General features: G+C 35.9%; 1 protein-coding gene across 2 annotated transcripts in view; it reads right to left on the bottom strand.

Moving 5' to 3' along the window:
* The window catches only part of PRIM2 (DNA primase subunit 2), a 349,495-nt gene that overhangs the window by 260,760 nt on the left and 64,091 nt on the right, over window positions 1-24,644 (bottom strand). For both annotated transcript variants that reach the window (XM_060615833.3, XM_060615834.3), the window contains exons 6-7: window positions 23,523-23,624; window positions 21,276-21,413 (exon numbers count right to left, since the gene is read on the bottom strand). In XM_060615833.3, coding sequence (XP_060471816.1) covers window positions 21,276-21,413; window positions 23,523-23,624 — 240 coding nt within the window. The remainder of the gene's footprint in view (window positions 1-21,275; window positions 21,414-23,522; window positions 23,625-24,644) is intronic.

The raw sequence follows: 24,644 nt of genomic DNA, 5'->3' as shown, positions 1-24,644 counted from the left end.
AGCGATAAAAAGGTAAGTCCACACAAGGAGGAAATATTTCCAAAACACACACACATATATATGCATACATTTGTACATAGATGTGTATGTATATATACATATAATTATGTACACACACAATTCTATATACATAGAATTGTATATATACACACATATACATATAACATCTAAAGAATATATAAAGAACTCATAAAAACCCAGTAACAAAACAAACAACCCAATCTCTAAAATGGGAAGACAGGGGTGCCTGGGTGGCTCAGTCAGTTGAGCATCTGACTTCAGCTCAGGTCATGATCTCACGCTTCCTGAGTTCGAGCCCCATGTCGGGCTCCGTGCTGACAGCTCAGAGCCTGGAGCCTGCTTCAAATTCTGTCTCCCTCTCTCTCTGCCCTTCCCCCACTCGTTCTTGGTCTCTCTCTCTCAAAAAAAAAAAAAAAAAAAAAAAAAAATATATATATATATATATATATATATATATATCTAAATAAATAAAATGGGAAAAAATATGAACAAGACATTTTACCAAAGGAAATTGATGAATCACAAATAAGGACTGAAAATATATTCAACATCATTCATCATTAGATAAATTAAAAGAACAGTAAGATATCATCATGCACCCTCTAGAATGTTTGAAATTTACAACTCTTACAATACCAACTTATGGCAAGGTTTTAAAGTAACTGGAACTCATATACTACTGGTGGGAATGCAAAAAGAGTCTAGGCACTTTGGAAATAGTTTAGAAGTTTCTCATAAAATTGAACAAACCTTAAACTTACTTACCATCCATCCCAGCAATACCACTCATAGGTATTTATCCAAATGTTCACAGCAGTTTTATTCATAATAACCAAAAACTAGAAATAATCTAAGTGTCCATCAAATGGGAATGAGATAAACTGTGGAGCATTCATAAATTGGATTATGCAACAATAAAAAAATAAATTGCTAATACGTGAAATGACACAGATGATTATTAAAAACATAATCAAGATCAAACAAAAGCCAAACACAAAAAAATACATTCTGTATGATTCAATTTATATGAAATTCTAACCAGACAAAATTATCATTATAGAAAACAGATGAATGTTTGCCCAGGGCCAGTGGTACAAGAAGGGGATTCACTGCTAAAGGGAATAGGGAATTTTAGGGGGGTGATGAAAATTCTATATATCTTGATTGTGATGATGGTTACACAACCACATAAATATGTCATCCAACAGTACACTTAAATTTCATGTATATAATGTATACCTCGATAAAGTTGGTTTAAAAATGCAAACATAATACAAACAAAAAGCACAGTCCCAATCATAATAAGAAAACGAGAAACAAGTATTAAAAAAGAATAAAATAGGGTCATAAACATTTAAAAAATAACCTGCATATTATTACTAACCTAAGGTATAATGTGGTCATATGTAATTCTAGTCTTTGCTATAGTACACTACAAATCTTTAACAAGTCAAAAAACCTATACTCTTATTTCAAATAGCTTCTATTCTGTTTGATAGTCATGGGAAAAGTAGATCTGATCCTTAAAGAACAAGATTACAAAACCAAGAGTGAGGGATTCTTAAGTGAATTGGGGCCCAGCTGCTGAAAAGGAGGCCCCATTGTGAGACATTTCTTAACAAAATGTCAGTTTCAATGCCTCAGAGGCCAAGGATGGCCTTAAAGAGAACTACTAAGCACAGTTAAAGCAAACAGACTAATAAGAGCAAAGAGGATAACTGACATTGTTCCCTTAGGGACACACACACACCTGGGAATAGGAGTTTTAACAATTTCCAGAGGATGACCCAGAAAGAGAAAATAGCCTGCAATACATATAAAGGACAGAACACTTTTCTATTAACAAAGCTTACAGTAGAAGGAAAAAAGGTGTAGAACTTAAACTATGACACTCAACTTTCTCCTAATTTTTTTTTAAGTTCATTTACCCATTTTGAGAGAAAGAGAAAGAGAGCAAGTGAGGGGCAGAGAGAGAGAGACAGAGAGAGAATCCCAAGCAGGCCCCATACTGGCAGCACAGAGCCTGAAGCGGGGCCCAAACCCACAAACCATGAGATCATGACCTGAGCCTAAATCAAGAGTCAAATGCTTAACACTGAGTCACCCAGGCTTCCCTATTTTCTCCTAATTCTTAAATTAAGTCTTCTCTACCAAAAGTAAAATATAATCAACATTTGGATGTTTCTTTAATAAAGAATTACATATTTACATAATAGACATTATCTCTTTTTTTAATGTTTTATTTATTTATTTATTTATTTTTGAGAGAGAGAGAGAGAGAGAGAGAGAGAGACAGAGACAGAGAGAGAGAGAGAGAGAGAGAGAGAGAGAGAGAGAACGAACGGCGGAGGAGCAGACAGCAAGGGAGACAGAATCCAAAGCACGCTCCAGGCTCTGAGCTGTCAGCACAAAGGCTGAGGCAGGGTTCAAACCCACAAACTGCGAGATCATGACCTGAGCCGAAGTAGGACACTTAACCTACTGAGTCACCCAGATGCCCCAAAAGACATTATTATATCTTAACTGAAGGTGTTCTGCCCAATAGACCTAAGGTACTTTAAAGCAAACTACCTATTACTGCCTTCTTGGTTGAATTTTCCCAGAAGTTGTTAATCTTGCTCACCATAATATTATAACAATAAAAGCAGAGCCATGAGTGAAACAGTTTAAAAAGTAAAATTGGAGAGTGTATGTAAATGCATGCGTGTTTACACACTGAACCATATATTAATGTCCAACACTGAATTATGAATTAAATCCAAAATGTGAAGTATTCTAATAACATAATAAACAACCAGCCAAGAGTGTAGCTGAATCATCTGACACTATATGAAACCTTAAAAGTCCCATAATCATATTTTTTTAAAGACACTAAAAATATTCTATTTAATACTGATTTCTTCTTTCTAAATAAAATGATGAGTTCAAATATATGGTATTCTCAGAAGCTGAGAACGTACTGGCGCCAAAATAAATGTCAAATTGTTGGCTAGTCCAATAACAAGCACGATTATACGTTGTTATTTTTTTTTTTTAAACAGCACTCATGCATTATGTACTTTTAGCAATGGTACATGCAGAAATTACAACATGAAGTGGAGAATTATAAATTATATTGGGCCACAAAATCACAATAAAAAAAGAAAAGTTGTGACCAAGCAATAAGAAACACAACTATGGTTCACCACTGGAAACAGAAAAAGAACCCACACGGGTTTCCACAGTTGCAAGATGAGTACATAAGTGCTTTCCTCACTGGACATTTACCTGCCATACAAATCAGAACCAGGTACAATTTCCCCATTGATGAAACTGCAGTATCTTCAAAAGTCAATTACAGCTTCAATAATTTAAAATATATTGTAGATTATAAACTATGACTTTCTTCTTCCTTTATACTTTACAAAGTGCAATAAAATCTACTTCTCAGCTGATTCCATATCCTTAATTTATTCTCTCATATAACTTATTATGCAATTTCGTTTGCAAAGTTGCATCTTATTTACCATCTTACCTGAACAGCATACTTTACTGTGCCATACTGATAACTTTCCTCCTGCCAGTGCAGGTTTTATTATATTGATATTTCTTTTTTTTAAGATTTTAAGTAATAATCTCTACATCCAACTTGGGGGCTCAAAGTCACAACCTCAAGATCAAGGGTTGCATGCTTTAGTGATCAGGCCAGCCAGGTGCCCCTGATATTTCTTTTAAGAAATATTAACAATATATTTATTGAGATAAATTGTTCTATAATTATATATTAATATATCCCTTACTGATAGTTAATATATATAATATACTATATATATTAATACTTCTTTCAAGGCAAATTTAAGAAACCGTTGAGGAAAACATTGACAATATTCAGGCCAACATGTTTCAAGTACAATCTATACACCAAATACTAACTAGGAAACAATAAGGACAGAAAGTATGGAAAAGTGTGATACAGGGGAAACATTTAAACAAATTAATGCAACAGAATCCCAAAATAAAATATGGTAGATACAAAGCCCTACAGTAAATACACTAAACAACTTTTTCCTGTATTTCTCACATTTTCATTAAATAATATTAACATAAATACTTCATTTTACTCAACTAAAGACTAAGTGTTATTTACTAATAAATTCTTCCACACCTCACTTTCCACCTTGCCTTGCTTTATTTATCACTGAGAGAAAGTAAAATAATTAAGATACAAGAAAAAGGAAAGAAACACACTAGAAATATGACTAAAGAGTTAAGAGGGACCAAAAACAAAGTGCATTTTCAAAGAATATATTAAACTCACATTATGGGAAAAGAGTAAGTTTTCTTACAAAATCTTATAAAGATGACAGGTAGTCTACTGTCAAAGACACATTCCAAAAGGGGAACCCTCTTACACTGTTGGTTGGAATGCAAATTGGTGCAGCCATTCTGGAAAACAGTACAGAAGTTCCTCAAAAAACAGAACTGCCCTATGATCCAGCAATTGCACTAAGTATTGGCCCAAAGGATACGAAAGTACTAATTCAAAGGGATACATGCACCCCAATGTTTACAGGAGCATAGTCAACAATATCCAAATTATGGAAAGAACTCAAATGTCTGTCAACTAATGAATGGATAAAGAAGATATGGTGTGTATAGATATGGACTATTACTCCGCCAACAAGAAGACTGAAATCTTGCCATTTGCAATGGCATGGATGGAGCTAGAGAGTATTATGCTAAGCAAAATAAGTCAGTCAGAGAAAGACAAATACCGTATGATTTCACTCATATGTGGAATTCAAAAAACAAAACAGATGAACGTAGGGGTGGGAGGGGGGGAAGAGAGGCAAACCAACACACAGACTCTTAACTATAGAGAACAAACTGATGGTTACTTGGAGGGGAGGGGAGCAGACAGATGGGTTAAATAGGTGATGGGCATTAAGGAAGACCCTTGTGGTAAGCTCCAAGTGTCATATGTAAGTAATGAATCACTAAACTCTATACTGAAACCAATATTACATTATACCTTAACTAATTGGAATTTAAATAACTTGGAGGTAAAACAAAAAAAAAAACACCACATTCAAATCAAAAAAGGAAATAAACTCACTATATTGAAAATACATCTGCACTCCCATGTTCACTGCAGCATTATTCACAATAGCAAAATTATGGAAACAATGTAAAAGTCTGTTAACAGATGAATGGAAAGAGAAAATGTTCTGTGTATGTATGTTTATATGTACACACACACACACACACACACACACACACACACACACACACACACACACACACACACACACTGGAATATTTTTCTGCCTTAAAGAAAGAAGTGAATCCTGCCATTGGTAACAACATGAATGACTCCTGAGGCATTATGCTAAATGAATAAGCCAGGAAAAGAGAGGCAAATATTGAATAATCTCACTTATATGTGAAACCTTTTTTAAAAAAAAATTAAGCGAAATTCGAGTGACAGTGAGTAGAACAATGCTTACCAGAGGCTGAGGATGGGGAGAAAAGGGGGGGGGGGGGGGGGGAAGGAAGTAGAATGGTGGTTGCCAGGCATTGGGAACTAGGGGCAATGGGAAGTTACTGTTTAATGCGTACAGTTTCAGTTTTGCAAGATAAAGTTCTAGAGATGGATCGTGGTGATGGCTGTACAACAGTATGTATGCACTTAATACCACTACACTGTATGCTTAAAAATGGTTAAGACAGTAAATTTTATGTCATGTGTATTTTACAATAAAAAAACTAGGAAAAATATAAATGAGAGACACAAGACATCAGGTTCAAAGTTCATGGAGTATGTAAGTGATAATAAAAAAATGAGTATAGGGAATGTAAGACATGGGATGGATACGCTGTAGGATGAGTAGGGAAAGTGGGAGTCAGAATCTCAGTGTAACTCAGACAGAAGGTTTGAACAATTAGGATTATCTACTTAAGTTTTTGCATCCAAGATTAAGCTGATAAAAAATACGTATTTTCTCTCTCCTTCTCCTTCCCCTCTCGCCCTCCCTCCCTCTCTTTCTCTCTCACACAGACACACAACAAAGACACTACAAAATGCCTGTTCTAAAATCTAAAACAACAATGAATTAAGGGACCTCATTCAACAGAACAATCTACCATAAAAGAACCATAAAGAAAGGAACTTATTTTTTAAAGTGAGGGGAAACTTATACAGCTAAGGGCTACCTTGTCACCTGCCAGGCACTGAGACCCAACAAAGTGAATGACAATAATCTTGCATTTGCTGCAACATCCTTCACTGTCCGCAGACTTTCCCTTTGCACTGGTGAGCGAAGAGGGCGCTTTTCTTCCTTCCCAGTCCACCTTCTACAGCCATACTTGTCAACTGGGGACACGACAGCAGAAATGATCAGCACCTATCCATTCCCAAGAGTAAATGGATAGTGTGACTTACCCTCACTCCATCACTCAAGAGACTAATCAGTCTGAATTTAGTGATTCAAACGATAAGAATAAGGCCTACATGTTCATTTCAAAAACACCTGCTAAAAACGGGGGGGGGGGGGGGGGGGGGGGAGGACTGGCTAGTAATTTATTAGTGAGCCCCAGAAATACACAAACTACCCAAGAATTCAACACATTCTTTTTTTAAAAAAGATTATTTTTTAATGTTTATTTATTTTTGAGAGAGACAGACAGCACATGAGTGGGGGAGGGGCAGAGAGAGAGCCACAGAATCTGAAGCAGGCTCCAGGGTCTGAGCTGTCAGCACAGAGCCGGATGTGGGGCTTGAACTCACCAACCATGAGATCATGACATGAGAGGAAGTCCAACACTTAACCAACAGAGCCACCCAGGCGCCCCAAGAATTCAACACATTCTTGATTTTAGTTTCTCTCTCTCAATCCAGTTTTTCTCAAAAATAAAGTCCAAGTTCCTCTTCCTCCAAAGCCTTGTCCTTTATTCACAACTTGCTGAAGATGACCAGCCCTTTCACCCAAACCTAAAGGTATGTTCCAGTTACTCATCAGCAACAGTACCAACTCCTGGTACTACCCACCATGCAGTGCAGAATACAGTTCATGCCCACCACGTACACAGTTATGAGGTCCTCTTCCCTAAGAGACTAGAGAGCTTAAAGTTCTCATCCTAAGAGAAAAAAACCTTGTAACTATATACGGTAACTAGACTTATTGTGATGATCATTTTGCCATTATACCAATATTAATTTGTTTCATCTCGCCTAAATTCAGCAGAACTGATCAATCTTGCGGCAAACACGTAGGCAGGCTAATTCAATCAATCCCTTACTCCCTGGCCTGCTTCTACCAAAAGGGGCTGAAGAAATAAAGCATGTGCCCTCCAAAACAAAAGAGGCCATGAAACACAGCTCTGGCTAGAGAAATAAATAGAATTTGCTAGAGAAGAATAGCAAAGGATACAATTCTAAGAAAACATTTGCTCCTCTTGCTCCTCTGATGAAGAGGAGCAGAAGTAGCCGATCTTCCTAACAAACACAAGAAAACCGAAGCTAAGCAGCCATGAATCCTGCAACTGAAAGACAATAATCGTGAGGAAAAGTATTAAGAGGATTTAAAAAGCACACCCTGACACTGTTAAGCCATTGCAGTATAGTGAGCAAACACCTATCTCAAGGTGAGTAAGAAAAATAACTCCTACGTGAGGAGTTTAAGATATTTAACTGGTTTAAGGTATTTCTAACCGGTAAATTCCCAATTCTGCCATTACTCTGTAGTCATGGGCTGACTGACACCTTTATGCTCATCTACACTCATCCAAAAGGAAAAGGAAAAAAAGAATCCTACTAGTGTCACTTCCCACAGAGAAAGATATCATTAAAGATCACGAGCAGAGAAATTATGGATTCAGGTGGACTGGCCTGTAATTCTGGCTCAGCAACTAACCAGCACTGGGGTCCTGGAGAAGTTATTCAACCTTTTAAAGCCTCAGTCTCCTCATCTGCAAAAACCATGCTATTAATAACCACTTCATAATGTTACTGACAGGATTAAATCGTAGTATATATATCAAATTAAACAGTGTCTGGTATAGAGTAAGTGCTTAAAAAACTTAGAAACCTGCCTCCATCACCACTACGACAATCACATAACCCAGCAAGCCAGTTCTCCAGCTGAAGTAAGTAAAGTTCAGAGGCTCTTGACCTCTGAAAAGAAATATGATTCCACACTACATCATACAAGGGGAAAATACAGTTTGAAAATATTGTACCCTGCCGTAGGCCCAACCTACAGCGTGCAATTGATAAATATTTGCTGAAGAATAAATCCCTTAGTCAAAGTGTTAAGAAATCAAATTGGAAACACATAAAACACTGAAATTATCAAGATAAAGAAGTAATTTCTAGGACCTTCAGTACACAATTTTTTGAGCCATCCTCAAGAAGTAGAGATGATTTCCTTCTTAATATTTTAAACAAAACTCAAAAGTAGTCTGAAGGACTAATGAAAATGTACTTACAAAGCTTTAAGCTACTTGGAAGAATAGACTATAAATGCAAATTGTTATTCTCTTTCTTTGGGATTACAGGGGAATTTGTCCTGCCAAAATCCAAAACTGTATTAGTTTGTTTTTTTCCTCAAAGATTGAATACTATTTCATCTTCTTTCATTATTTTAGCCTTTCATAGTCAATGTGATAACCGTTAGATTTTTTTATGGAATGGCTATAGAAGATAACATTCTGGTTAGCAATCTTGCTTGCTATTCTTCTGTTTTCAAATTTATGACAAAGAAATCCGTCTTCTGTACCTTCTTCCAGTTTCAGTTCTCTATTTTCTAGATCATTACCTCATTCAAGCTCAATTTAGTAAGCTCACTGACACTGCTCACCTGTTTTGCAACTCAACAAATATAGTATTGTATGTGGACAAAATCATAGTTTCATAAAGAAGAGCCATAACTGCTCTTAAACCACAGCTTCAATGCTTTCCATATTACTCAAGTTTCATAATTCTGCTAAGTTTATAATTTAAAATGTAGGTATAAAGACACAAAGTCACCTAATAATCAAGGTTTAAAATGTACCCTAAAAGTATAAAATGATAAAAACAAAAAGGATTTTATACAAATAGCAAGAGGCTCATAAAACATTTATTCCTACTGTTAATGCCTCCTTAAAAATGTAGGGGAAACCAAACCTGTGCATTTAGTTATTCTCAATTCTATCATTCCTTGATTACTTCTAGTATCAACGAGTCTAGAACAATTTTCATTTGATGTTTTTATTTGAACATGAAATATGAAAATGATGTTTTATCTGAAGTGCTCTGAACTTACACAATGCTTCCTAGAACATTCTAGATAACATTTTCCACACCACCCCAATTTTAGTGTATATGCTGCCTGAGTTCACAGGGTTCTGTATCACTTAGCTAAAGATGTAAAGCCTTAATAAGATTTTTATTTCTGAGGCAGAAGATTCACAATGCATGTAAATCAGAAGATGGATTCTGCACTCCCTGACTAGTTCCTCAAATATATGTGTGCAACTAAATAGACAAGCAGTGAAATTTGAAGGTACAGAATTAGAAACTGTATATGGACAGTACTCGTCTGCCTGAATGGAGTGGGCAGGATGAGAAATGCCAGGGTTTGTTGTCAGCCATGGGTATGGACAAAGAGGGAACTTAAAAAAATGAAGAAAAATAACAGCAGCCTCATTTACCATCCCCTACTTCTACTCCCCAAAAAAAGACAAGGTCAAGGAATTGTTCATATCTAAGAAAGAGCTCTGCAAAATCCAGACCAGAGTTGACATTTTCTTTGAAACTCTGAGATCTCCACACTAATTCATCCCTCTCTTTTCTATGCAACCTCTGTACTTTTGCTTTTACTGACCACAGTGTAACATGGCCATTTATATCCCTCTCCCACTGCTGCTCCCTCTCACACTTTCTGAGCACCCTAAAGCTTAATCATACCTCTGTTTTTGCCTGGCCAAAGGTGAACACTCAAGAAAACATACTGAATGTGAATAAAAATATTTTTGTAAACATTACATAACTATCACAAAATTAAATGACATCTAGTTATAAAAGAAAGCCAACCTGATTATAAATAAATACTTATTTTTAATATTTACTTTATCTGGCACATATGTTAAGTATTATAGGTAAAAGAGCAAATACAGGATGCAGCCAATCCTACTTCTACCAAAGTTGGTTTAATTAATATAATATTTTACTTTGGTTAAATCCTGTGTCCTGTGTGTGTATGTTTTATATGTATCTCCCTCCCATTCTCATTCTTTCATTAATGATGACTCAAACCTTTAAGAAAACTAAAATTCAGGAGCAACTTGGTGGTTCAGTCCATTGAGCATCTAACTTCGGCTCAGGTCATGATCTCATGGTTCCTGAGTTCAAGCCCCATATCAGGCTCTCTGCTGTCAGCACAGAGCCCGCTTCAGATCCTCTGTTCTCCTCTCTCTCTGCATCTCCCCTGTTTATGCTCTCTCTCTCTCTCTCTCAAAAATAAATAAAACATTGGGGCGCCTGGGTGGCTCAGTTGGTTAAACATCTGACTTCGGCTCAGTTGATAATCTCATGGTCTGTGAGTTCGAGCCCCACATTGGGGCTGTCAGCACAGATCCTGGAACCTGTGTCAGATTCTGTGTCTCCTTCTCTCTCTGCCCCTCCTCTGCTTTTCCTCTATCTCTCTCTGTCTCTCAAAAATAAATAAACAAAAATAAATAAATAAATAAATAAAGCAAGCATTTAAAAAAAACACTAAAATTCCAAATTGTCTAATCAGTACTTTTCAATGCCCAGTCACTGTTACAAATTACACTCTAAACATCTAATCAATCCTCAAACATTTTTCATATTCCGAGCTCCCTTGTGCAAATTTTTTAAACTGGATAACTAAATATAACACTGTATGCTATATGTCAGCTAACTGGAATTAAAATTAAAAAATAAATAAAATATAAAAATACTTCATATTTTTAAAAATTGGAAAACTAACAGGTGATGCGTCTTTCCTTGCAGTGACTGAATAAATTTTTGCTCTAAGAGAGTAAAAATGTCAAAGATTTGAATTTACAAGTACCCCCCCCCAAAAAAACCTATTTCAGTATTCAGCTGTTTCCTAGCAACTGAATCTGTTGATATTTTCTCATCACAAGTATAAAAATCTGTATTTCAGTATACTCAGATATCAGTTAAAGCAATGCAGCTGAGCAAAAAAATAATAAGTAAACCATAAATAATGGCATAAATTTATGGCATTTTCTAACCAATCTAGGCTACAGCCTTAAAATGGGTAACTATAATTCTTAAATATGATAAATGACCTGAGAAACAGGAGTACTTATGAAAGAGTGTAGGAGGGATCTTTTCTGTGACTGGGGGTAGGTAGGGTGCACAGAGGACAAGAGGTGACCACAAAAATAGTAACCTAAGAATTACTCTAGAGAGTTAGTCCAACTATGAAGAATGAAGCTGCTATTCTCAAGGTGGCTAGAGTTTAAGCCTGGTTTATGCTGCATCATGAGAGTTTCTAAACAAAATACAAAATTCATATCTTACATACTCCAGAGGAAAACTGTCAAAAGAGTTAACTACTGCAGCCAACTGAAGGAGTTCTTCAGAAGTGTTTTGAGGTTATAAACAGTTGCACTTAACACATTATCAAGATTTCATTCTTTTATAAACCATACACTAAAGTGCAACCTCAATTTAACTTTAGCTTCCTCGATATAGCCAGAGAAAATATAAACAGGCAGTTCTCACAAGGTACTTCATAAGATCCTGAGGACCTTTTCTGCACAAGGCACTGTGACAGGCTTCAAAGATAATTAAGCTGAATACAGCACAATGCCTACAATGGAGAAGTAGAGTATGGCTCGATCTCTACCCTGGTGAATTCTACATTTAAAACACGTAATGAAAATATTTATTGAGGGCAAGTGAGAGAAAGCAGTAGAAGGGCAGAGGTATTTGACTGGGCCGGGGAGAGGCAAAAAAGTGTAGCAAAAAGGAAGGCTACTGGACTTAACGAGCTTGGGGAGACCTGGGTCCTTTACTAATTAGCTGAATGAATTCTGATAAACCATTCACCCTTTGTGAGGCTAACCTTTCACGGGCAAAATGAAGAGACATTGCTGGTATTTACTGAGAGCCTCTCATAATAAGAAAGCATTGCACTAAAGTACTACCATACATAATAGGACAAGAAAGCATGCCCACTGATATCTATAAACTTAGAGTTTGCCTTCTAGTCACCAGGAATTGGGGCAAGAAAGCACAAATTATTACCACACAGCTCTAAAATCCTTTCCTGCTCTAAAGAAATCTGTGTATATGTACCGCTAACATTTCCTGGCAAAAAGCAAAGAAAACGTGAAATAAGTGGTTCATTAAAATTCTTGCCACCAATAATTTCCATAAACACAAAATGCAAAACTGCACTAAGCACTATTGGGGGAAATAAAAAGTCAAAACCTCTTAAAATACTATTCTTCCCAAGAACTAAACCCTTCAAATGAGTATCTAAAAAATATACAGCACTTTGCAACTTTTAAAAAAAGCACTTTCATATACATTACTGATTTTCCTCAGTGAGTAAAACCTTTCTATCAAAAATCTAGAATATTTCACTAAGACAAGAAAATAACTGTTACTGAATCTTATTCTGTGAATGGTGCCAAAAGTCTCATTTTGTAAAGTAAAATACAATTGGTGAAAAAAGCCAAGACTGATTTGTTCATTTGTGGTATCCAACTCATAGCACCTGACTGATCCCCACACCCAACCTTGAAATCGTTTGGTATTTGATCCTCTTCTCTCTTTATTCTTTACTCCTTAGAAATTGAACCCACTATTTCATGTTCAAAAACTTCACAACCATGTGTGACTCCCAAATCAATGTCTTCGTCTCCAAGCACTCTTCTAAGTTTCAACCCAGATTTACTAGAACACCCTATTAGTCCAAGAAATTCAACACGCCCAATACAAAAATCATTTTCTCTCTCAAACAGCTCTTACATTCCTATTGCTAAAACACATCTCCAATGGTAACACCAGCAATTTATCAGTATTGTTTCCAAAATGGATAATGAAAGATGACCTACTGAGATAGGGAAAGAAATTATTAAATATCTATTCCTATTTTCTTCTAATTCTTTTTTAAAAGCACCCTTTTCTAATATCTACATCTGTACATTAAAGATGTGTGATATTTTAACAGGGAGTATACCAAAAATGTCTGGAAACCATTAGCATACAGACTAAAACTCAAACTCCTTAGCCTAGTGATATGCATTGCTACAGTTTATCTTCTACTATTCATCACAGGCATTAAATCTAAGCAAACAAACCACTAACCAGTCCCCAAACACAGCCCAGACATTCCAGCAACCCAATCATTTAGCTTTACTGCTCTCTGCAAACTGTTCATCTCCCTATAGCAAATCACCTAAAGCCAACGTCAATTCCATCCTTTCTCAAAATTCCCTGTGTTGAGGGGACAAAACTATCAGGACAATCCCCATTACCAACCTAGTCACTGAGTCTTTAATGTACACACTTTAGCTCCCCCTACTAGATAAGATAGTTCTTAAGGGTCAAAGCCCTGTCTCATAAATTTCCCATCTCCCTTAGTACCAAGGCACTTACATAGTAAACCTGACATGTTTAAAAAATGCTTGTTGAATGGACAAAATTGTAAGCTGGACATTATATAACGCTTAATAACAGTATATATTAATAAATTAATACCATTTTTTTTTTATTTTAGAGAGAGAGCACAAGTGAGGGAGAAGGGCAGAGAGAGAGGGAGAGAGCTTAGTGTGGAGCCTGACACGGGGCTCAATCTCACAACCATGAGATCATGACCTGAGCTGAATCAAGAGGTGGATGCTTAATTGACTGAGCCACCCAGGCGTCCCTAACTGTATCTTTTTAAGGAGTTGTATTATCAAGGGATTTATATTTTTTTTAAACTGAGCAAATATTAAAAATTATATTAGGGTCCGGTTACAGAGGAGGCATAAAGGTTGAATTAGGAGCTGAGATACAATGAATTGATAACTAGTTAGGGGAAAAAGAATGAAGGAAAGATATATTTCTTTGCCTCACATAACAATTTTAGAAGCTTTGGCCAGTTCTTTCAGTTAATAGTTTATTTTTTTTAATAACTTTCTGTTTACCCACATATTGTTTTGGGTACTAGGGACACAGTACTTAACAAGATAGATAGATGAAATTTTTTTTTATAAAGCTTATTTTGTAGTGGAGGTAGACAATTACCAAAGAAATAAACAATAACAATATTATATCTAACATGAAGGAGCCAGCTGAACAAACACAGAGGAAAATGTGTTTTAGGCAGGAGACAATCATGGCACTTTTGCAGAATAAAAAAGGCCAGTATGGCTGGAGTGTCATGAGCAAGCAGAAGGTGGTACAAGATGGGACTACGGTAACTATCTATAGGACAAATTCATTAAAATTAAGTCAGAATCCACTAAAGTGGAACATGGACATACCCTATTTACCCTACATTTCCAATCCCAGGCATATAACAACAGAACTGTGTTTTCCAAAAATGTCCTAGAATGTTCGGAGCAGCAGTATTAGTAATAACGAAAAGAAAGAAAACAAAACCAAATGTCTCTCAACAACAGAATGAGAAAATACACTAAGTCAATCAGAATTGAGATGAATCAAAATCGTGGATTACCTAACAGGATCCAATAAAAACAGCATATCACCAGTTTTATGATATTCCTGCTCAAGATGTATAACTTGAATCTTAACATGCAGAAACATCAAACAAATCCCAACAGAAATATTCTACAAAATAACTAGCCTATTTTCTTCAAAAGCAACAAAGTCATAAAAGTCGAAACTAAGAACCTGTTCCAGACAGACTAAAGAGACATAACTAAATAATACATGCAATAGAAGATTGGATCCTTCTGAAATAAAGGACATGATAGAGGCAACTGTGAAACTTGAATGGGGTCTGAGGATTAGCTGGTAGTCATGTATTGGTGCTAATGTGCTTATTTTGAAAGGTGAACTGTGGTTATATAGGAGAACATCTTTGTTTATAAGAATTACACCCTAAAGTACTGGGGGGTAATGAGACATCAGGTTGGGAACTTATTCTCAAATGGCTGTGGCAAAAAGCTAGTTTTTTACTTGCAACTGTTTTTGAATTGCAATTTCAAAATTGTAAAAGATTATCAATTTTGTTTAAAAGTTATTTCGGGGGGAGAAAAGAATAAGCAGGAGGGAAGCAACAGAAAGGAATTCAAAGTTCATATGTTACGTATGTTTTTAATGTGTATTTATTTATTTTGAGAGAGAGAAAAAGAGAGAGTGCAATCAAGGGAGGGGTAGAGTGACAGGGAGATAGAAACAATCCCAAGCAGAGAGAAATCTCTGAGCTGTCATTGCAAAGTCTGATGCAGGGCTCAAACTCATGAACCGTGAGATCGAGAGTCAGAAGCTTAACCAACTGAGCCACACAGGTACCCCCATATGCTGTATTTTTTACCAACAAGATACAAAACTTAAATGCAATTTGCTGAAAAAAAATAAAGATATTACTAACTTAAGAACTTAAAGAGTTTGCCCTTGGGACACATGGGTGGCTAAGTGAATTAAGCATCCCACTCTTGGTTTTGGCTCAGGTCACGATCTAATGGTTCTTGGGTTCAAAGCCCCATAGCAGGCTCTGTGCTGTCAGTGTAGGCCTGCTTAGGATTTCTTTCTCCCTCTCTCTCTGCCCCTCTCCCTCTCTCTCTCAAAATAAATAAACTTTAAAAAAAAAGTTTGTCCTTAACCTCAGTATATTTAGAGGTTGCATCCTCTGCACAAAACAAAAAAATAAACTTTGCAAAAACCTGCACATATCCTTTCTACATTAAATTATTAGGAAGATAAACTGAAAAAAAACTGAATAGCAAATATGCATGTGCCCATTTTTTATTAGTAAGAAAAACTTTCTTTCAGAAGCACCCGAACAATTCAAATTTTCAGCCAAATTACATATACTATGTACACAGACTAACAATTTGGAAGAAAAAAAAAGAAAAGAAAACTTTCCTTTTCAAAATCTTTTCAAAACTTTTCAACATCAGCACAGGGATGTTACCAATACTCTAGAAGCTTTCTGCAAATGTACGATGATATTTTTGGTTGTCATGGGAACTGGGGAGGGCCACTATTAGCATTTAGTAAATTAGAGCTAGAGATGCCCAACATCCTGAAAAGTATACAGCTGTTTCACACAAAGAAGTGCTGTCCAAAATGTCAGCAGAGAGAAAAATGGGTGAACAAAACCAGTAATAATAACACAAGGGGAATGGGCAACCAGGAGGCAAATATCAGTGTTTGCCACAGAGATTCATAGCAGTGAAAGACACTATCTTCATCTGTAAATAGATGATGGTCCAACATAAGTCACAGACAACTAAAGAAACTACTTAAAAACATCAACTATACTGAGGATTTTTTAAATATGAAAAATACAGAATTAGAGAGAAAGAAGATTTAAGTTAGTTAACACCTATGATACTAGGTGGTTTTATTAACTGCCTTATCAGTCAAACCACAGGTAATATTTTAGTCTTCGCAAATGCTGAAATAGCTGAATTATACATGTTTAGGTAACCCCGGTCAGTAATAAAAATTATTTATGCCAGAAAATATAACAATTTTTAATTCAAAAGAAAAGGTTGGCCTATCATTCTACTGTGTGTATAGGTATAAAGAGTAACATCACAACTTTAAAGTTCTCTTCTGCACCAAGTACCAAAAATAGTATTTTTAAAAACTAAATTCCTATTAAAAGGCAACAATACTGCAAAATGTGTATTTTTATTCAAGTATAATAAACATACAGTGTTATATTATTTCAGGTGTACAATATAATGATATAACAATTCTATATATTGCTCAATGTTCATCTTGATTAGTGTATACTCTTAATCCCCTTCGCCTATTTCACATAACCCCCACCCACCCTCCCTCTGGTAACCATCAATTAGTTCTCTGTATTTCAGAGCCTGCTTCTTGTCTCTATTTTCCTTTGGTTTCTTAAAGTCCACATTAAGTGGAATCATATGGTATTTGTCTTTCTCTGACTTATTTCACTTAGCATTATACCCTTTATATCCATCCATGTTGTTGCAAATAGCAAGATTTCATTCTTCATGGCTGAATAATATTCGTGTATGTGTACATCTTCTTTACCCATTCATCTATCAATGGACAGTTAGGTTACTTCCATGTTTTGGCTATTATAAATAATGTAGCAAAATGTAAGGGTGCATATATCTTTTTGAATTAGTGTTTTCATATTCTTTGGGCAAATAGTGGAATTGCTGGATCATATGGTAATCCTATTTTTAATTTTTTGAGGAAACTCTATAGTGTTTTCCACAGTGACTGCACAACTTTGAATTCTTATCAACAGTGCACAAGGGTTCCTTTTATTCTGCATCCTTGCCAATACTTGTTTCTTGTGTTTTGGGTTTTAGCCATTCTCTCAGGCGTGAGGTGATATCTCATTGTGGTTTTAATTTGCATTTTCCTGATGATGAGTGATGTTGGGCATCTTTTCATGTATCTCTTGGCCATCTATATGTCTTCTCTGGAAAAATGTCTATTGAGATTCTTTGCCCATTTTTTATCAGATTATTTTTTTGGTGTTGAGTTGTATTAAGTTCTTAATACATCTGGACATTAACTCCTTATCAGACACATTATTTGCAAATCTCTCTCATTTGGAAGGCTTTTAGTTTTGTTAATGTTTCCTTTGCTTTGCAAAAGCTTTTTATTTTGGTGTAGTCCCAATAGTTTAATTTTGCTTTCCTTTCCTTTGCCAAAGGAAACTACCTAGAGAAATGTTCCTACAGCTGATGTCCAAGACATTACTGCCCGTTTTCTTCCAGTACTTTTATGGTTTCAGGTCTCACATTTAGGTCCTTCATCCATTTTGAATTGATTTTTATATATCATGCAAGAAAGTGGTCCAGTTTCATTCTTTTGCATGTAGCTATCCAGTTTTCACATTTACTGAAAAGACTTTCCTCTTGTATATTCTTGCCTCCTTTGTCATAGATTAATTGATCATCAAAGCATGAGTTTATTTCTGCCTCTCTATTCTGTTCCATTGATCATTATTTATATTTTTGTGCCAGGATATGACTGTTTTGCTTACTATAGCTTTGTAGTCTACCTTGAAATCTGAGATTGTGACACCTCTTTTTTTGCTCTTTCTTCAGATTGGCTATTCGGGGACTTTTATAGTTCCATACAAATTTTAGGGTCATTTGTTCTAGTTCTACGGAAAATGCTATTGGCATTTTGATAGGGATTGCATTAGTTCTGTAGATTTCTTTGGGTAGAATGGACATTTAAACAGTATTAGTTCTCCCAATCCATGAACATGGAATATCTTTCCCTTTGTAGATGTCATCTTCAGTTTCTTTCATCAGTGTTTTACAGTTTTCAGAGTACAGGTCTTTCACTTCTGTTGTTCAGTTTATTCCTAAACACTTTATCTGATTTGTTTTTTCAAATACCTTTTTTGGTACTTGATTCAGAACTTCAAGTTTACGTGATGTGGCTCTTTTTAAGCTATACTAATTACAGTTAGAAGTATAGGCCAACCTTTCCTTTGGAGTTAAAAAGTATATTTTCTGGTATAAATCATTTTAATCACTGACTGAGATTACCTAAATGTGTATAATTCAGCTATATCAGCATGTGGGCGTGATTATAAACAGAAATGTTTCCTTGGGGCGCCTGGGTGGCTCAGACGGTTGAGCATCCAACTTCAACTTAGGTCATGATCTTGCAGTTCATGAGTTCGAGCCCTGCGTCAGACTCTGTGCTGACAGCTCAGGGCCTGGAGCCTGCTTCGGATTCTGTGTCTCCCTCTCTCTCTGCCCCTTCCCCACTCACTCTCTGTCTCTCAAAAATGAATAAACGTTAAAAAAAAAAAATTAAAACAAAATGTTTTCTTAATTTCTCTTTCAGCTACTTATTATTAGTGTATAGAAAGGCAATATTTCTGAATATGAGTTGTATATCCTATGACCTTCCTGATTTCATTTATCAGCTCTAGTAGTTTTTTAGTGGAATCTTTCCGATTTTCTACATACAGTATCACGTCATCTGCAAAGAGTAAAATTTTTACTTCTTCCTTACCACTTTGGATATCTTTTATTTCTTTTTCTTGTCTGACTGCTCTGGCTAGGACTTCCAAAACTACGCTGAATAAAAGAGGGACAGTGGACATCCTGGTCTCATTCCTGATCTTAAGGGAAAAGTTCTCAGTTTTTCACCACAGAGTATTATGTTGTTATATGGCTTTTATTATGTTGAGGTAAGTTCCCTCTAAACCTGTATTACTGAGTTTTAATGATGAATGATGTTGTACTTCTCAAATGCTTTTTCTACATCTACTGAAACAATCATATGGTTTTTACCTCTTTTTGATGTGATTTATCACATTGATTTGTGAATATCAAACCACCCTTGCATACCTGGAAGAAATCCAACTTGATCCTGGTGAATGATTTTTTTTAATGGATTGTTGGATTCAGTTTGCTAATATTTTGTTGAAGATTTTTGTATCTATGTTCATCAGAGATATTGGCCTATAGTACTTTTTTGTAGTATCTTTTGGTATGAGGGTAATGCTGACCTCATAAAATGAACGAAGCTTTCCTTCCTCCTCTATGTTTTGAAATAGTTTGAGAAGAATACGTATTAACTCTTCTTTAAATGTTTGGTAGAATTTGCCTGTGAAGCCATCTGTCCCTGGACTTTTGTTTTTTGCGAGTTTTTTGATTACCAACTCAATGTAATTGCTAGTAATGAGTCTGCTCAAATTTTCTATTTCTTCATGTTTCAGTTTTGGAAGGTTAAATGCTTCTAGGAATTCATCTGTTCCTTCTAGGTTGTTCAATTTGGTGGCATATAATTTTTCATAATATTCTCTTACAATCCTTTATATTTCTGTGGTGTTGGTTGTTACTTCTTTCCTTTCTGATTTTATAGGAGTCCTTGCTCTTTTTTTCTTGAGTCTTGCTAAAAGTTTATCAATTTTGTTGATCTTTTCAAAGAACCAGCTCTGGTTCTGTTCTATTGTTTCTTTAGTCTCTATTTCACTTCTTTCCACTCTAATCTTTATTATTCCCTTTCTTCTACTGGCTTTCAGCTTTGTTTGTTCTTCTTGACTTGACCACTACTGTTATTATCCTCCCTCTTAGACCTGCTTTTGCTGCATCCCCTAAGTTTGGGCACTGTATTTTCATTTGTTTCCATGTTATCTTTTGATTTCCTATTTCTTTGTCGACCCATTCATTATTTAGCAGCATGTATGTAACCTCCAAGTATTTGTGTTCTTTCCGAGGTTTTTCTGTGATGATTTCTAGTTCTATATTACTGTGACTCCAAAAAATGTATGACATGATTTCAATCTTCTGGAATTTGTTGAAACTTGTTTTGTGGCCTAATGCGATCTATTCTGAAGACTGTTCCATGTGCACTTGAAAAGAATGTGCATTCTGCTATTTGGGGATAGAATATTCTGAACAAATCTGTTATATCCATCTGGTTCAATGTGTCATTCAAAGCCACTGTTTCTTACTGATTTTCTGTCTGGATGAGCAACTCAGTGATTTAAGTGGGGTGTTCAGAGCCCCTACCAAAACATATATATTTTTTAAGATGTTATCACTTAATTGTAACACTTGCAACAAATCCATTGAAAAGCACTGATCGTGTTATTTATTCAAACAGCTACCACCAATTGCATTCAGCAGGTTGTTTACTGCAGCCCTAGCATATCACTGTTTTTATTACTTAATATAAAGACTTTCTTCTACATTACCCTCTACTGACACAAAATACCAATTTAGGACAGAAATCTAGGTGTTATATACACCACAGGCCACAACAAATGTGAAGGGCCTTATATGAAATGCATCTCCAAGGAAAAAAGGCATGACCTTGCAGACATAACCCATAGAAGTTTCTCACAAAATTAATCAGCTCACTATTAGTATTACTATGAGAAAGATAAGTAAGAAAACTAATTATGGGCAGTAACAAATAAAAACTTAGTGCTTCCAGAATTACCAGTACATCATAAGCAATTTGAATGTTGTTATAAAAATTAACTTATTTCTTAAGAAGTGTAGAACAAAACTACCAAGGGTATATAATTAAAACATGTGTCTGTGGACATAAAGTAAAAACAGAAATAAAGTGAAATACTTACTGCCAAAGCCTTGGACAGCTTGGCTCTAAATTCGTTCAGGACAATTGCCACAATATCTTTAAGTGGTACATAAGCAAAGCCATCTTCCAAATAGACTTTCCTTCCTCGGAACAAATCCAGAGCATCAGCAAAAGGGATCTGAATTCATGTGAAACAGGGAAAGTAAGTCGGTACCTGTCATGAAATCCTCCTAAGTCTTCATACATACTAAGTCTAAACAAAATACTTCCTGCGAGAAATTCATTTGTCCCAGCAGATTAAAAAAAAAAAAAAAAAAAAAATCTATTTTTTAAAGCTAAACAATAAACATTAGGAAGAGATGACAGCCAAAAATGTGCTCATTTCAGAGTAGATGATTTGAAAAATAACTTAGTATGCATTATTTTACTCTTAACTCATGAATTTACAAATTAAAATCCTCAGAATTTTAAACTCTCAACTCAAGCCCTCTAAGCACATTGCATTCCCCTCATATGACATTTTCCACAACTTTATTCTGCATCTATTATCTATATACAATATGTTCAGTGCTGAAAATTACTAAAGTAATTCCAAATTTCTTCATCTGTTTCCATTCTTTCTCCAGAAAAATATATTGGAAAAGCTAATCTCAATACCAAGAAATGGAAATAGTAAGTGTTCAGTTCTGCTACTGAAGTATTTGCCAGTAAACACCATTTAAAAAAAAAAATACCACTCCACTTGGATTTTTTAAAATCCTAAGACCTACCCTAAAATTTTATGATATGAGCAGAATATGGTATTAGTAAACTGAAAATCATCCTCTTTCTACAATATAGTTTTTCTTTTTAAAAATGAGGTTAAAAAATCAGGTGAAAGAAATAATCCCCAAATTGCCTAGTCACCCAAGTTTTAGAGGAATTAAATCAATATGCCTAAGATTCTTCCATATATCCAATACCACCACCCAATAAGCAAATCATGTTTTTTTTTAACAGATCTGTTACTAAAGTTCATCACAGTCCTAAAGTTCATCACATAGTTGAGAAAACAAGACAGACACATATGGGAAGTCAAACAGCTCTACAGGGTGGTATGTGTCTGACACAGCACCAAACAACTTACACAGAACATATTAGAGGAAGAGGTTAGAGGGTTTATTTCAATGATGCAGGGAAGAGATGGGGATAGTTTGGAAACATGAGTTCTAGTCCAAGTTCTGTGACTGACCAGACTTATGATTTCTACACATTTAATGAATGCTTCTAAACCATGGTGGCCAAATCTACAAAACGGGGGAAGGGGAGAAAGGGATGGTATAAATGACCCTTAGGGGTTCTTTAGCTCCAATATTCCATGATTCTAGATTAAGGTAGTCACAGTGGAAATAAAAATGCCCAAGGAGAAGCAGAAAATGATGTGAAGGCAGAGTTATGGGAAATGTGTGGTATGGGAGGAATAAATGTTGATTCCCATACTCTAAGTTTAGGAAGCTTACTGAATGGTGGCCTAACGAGTAGAAGGCGGAAGCCTAAATAGGGAGCTCATGTGGAAGCAGGATTTTAAACTACTGGCACTCACCAACAATAATCAGTACATCCTTTTCAAAGGAAATTGTAGTGTTACAACTGTCAGATTTTAAAATCACTTTCAGCTCTCCCCCTTCCCCTTCTGAATTATTCAGTCCAAAAGCTGTTCACTGGGTGCAAGCAAAGTAGGTACCTGTGCTGAGGAATAGAAGGCAGCAGAAGTGGCCTGGTTCAAGAGGTCAGAACCTGAGTAGGTTAAAGAAGGTCTTGCCATGAGAGAGCAAGTAGGAAGATGGCATCATAGCCCAAACAGAATAAGAAAGAGTGCAGGTGGAGAAGACAGTCCAAGCATGGCATCAGAGCCCAAGAGTGATGTAAAAGGCTATCACACAGCAGTGATCCAGAACGAAGTGTTGAAGTCAAGTAGACTTCAAGGAGGGGAGAGTACTCCTGCCAGTGCAACTCAGCATGACGTGTAAAAGCCTAAGCATTGTGAGCAGAGTATTTCTTGAAGAGAATGGTCTGCCTTGGCAGGGTCAGAGTTCCAACAAGGTTACAAGGGTATGTAGGCTATGTAGGAGGACAGCCCAGCACAGAAGGGTTGGCACACCCTCAGTGGGGTGAAAATGAATTCTGAACAGGACAGAGAGAAGCTACAGTGACCAGAGGCTATACAACTGTATTAATTAAATACGTATATAAAGCTCAATGTGATATATTTAACAAAACCCAGGAAGTATTTTAAAAGTTTATGTACCTTATAAACTGACTCCAACTCCAACTCCGACTTAGGTGCACTCGAAGAGGTTGATGAAGCAATAATCTCATGTTCTCGGAGACTCCTCTCTTCATCACTTATCTAAAAGGAAATACATTTTATGTGGTTTAAGAAATTAAAATTTTTAAAAGAAATTAAGCCTTCATTCAATAAAACACTTTCCTATTCTAGTAAAGATACTGTACTTTCACAAAATTTTTTTTAAAAATCCTGATATCTCAAATAATTCCTAATATGAGTACTAAATCATTAAGAAAGTCAAAATATGAAAGAAATTTTAAATTCAACATACTTTCAAATTCCTACTCTGCCAATTTCTTTTTTTTTTTTAAGTTTATTTTGAAAGAGAGACCAAGAGTGCATGCGAGAGGGGGAGGGGCAGAGAAAAGAATCCCAAGCAGGCTCCACCCTGCCAGGGAGGAGCCTGACATGTGGCTTGAATCCATGACCAGTGAGATCATGACCTGAGCCAAAACCAAGAGTCAGATCTTAACCAACTGAGCCACCCAGGCACCTCTACTGTGCCAACTTCTGAGGACATATACCACAAAGGAACAACAGCAAAAAGAAAAAGTATTATACTAGGAAAGAAATTATAATAAAAACACAGGCTAATACAGACCAAAAAGAACCATAATCTTAATTCAAGAGTTATATTAATTTCTTAAACTATGTATTTGCAGGGGCACCTGGGTCACTCAGCTGATTAAGTATCAGATTCTTAATTTTGGCTCAGGTCATGATCTCACAGTTCATGAGAAGATAGAGCCCCGGGTAGGGCTCTGTGTTAACAGCGCAGAACCTGCTTGGGATTCTCTCTCTCCTCTCTCTCTCTGCTTCCCCCCTGTTCGAGTTCACGTACATGCTCTCTCTCAAAATAAACATACATTTAAAAAAAATGCGTATTTGCATTTAAGAGTGGTTTAACTGTTTTGTGTTTTTTTTTTAATGTTTATTTTTGAGAGAGAGACAGACAGACAGAGTGCAGGGAGGAAGGGCAGAGAGAGAGGGAGACAAAGAATCCGAACTAAGCTCCAGGCTCTGAGCTGTGCACACAGAGCCTGATGTGAGGCTCAAACTCATAAACCATGAGATCATGAC

The sequence above is a fragment of the Panthera onca genome, chromosome B2, assembly GCF_046562875.1.
Source record: "Panthera onca isolate mPanOnc1 chromosome B2, mPanOnc1 haplotype 2, whole genome shotgun sequence".
NCBI lineage: Eukaryota > Metazoa > Chordata > Mammalia > Carnivora > Felidae > Panthera > Panthera onca.
The sequence above is the reverse complement of the archived record's forward strand: the minus strand, read 5'-3'. Positions and strand labels throughout refer to the sequence as shown.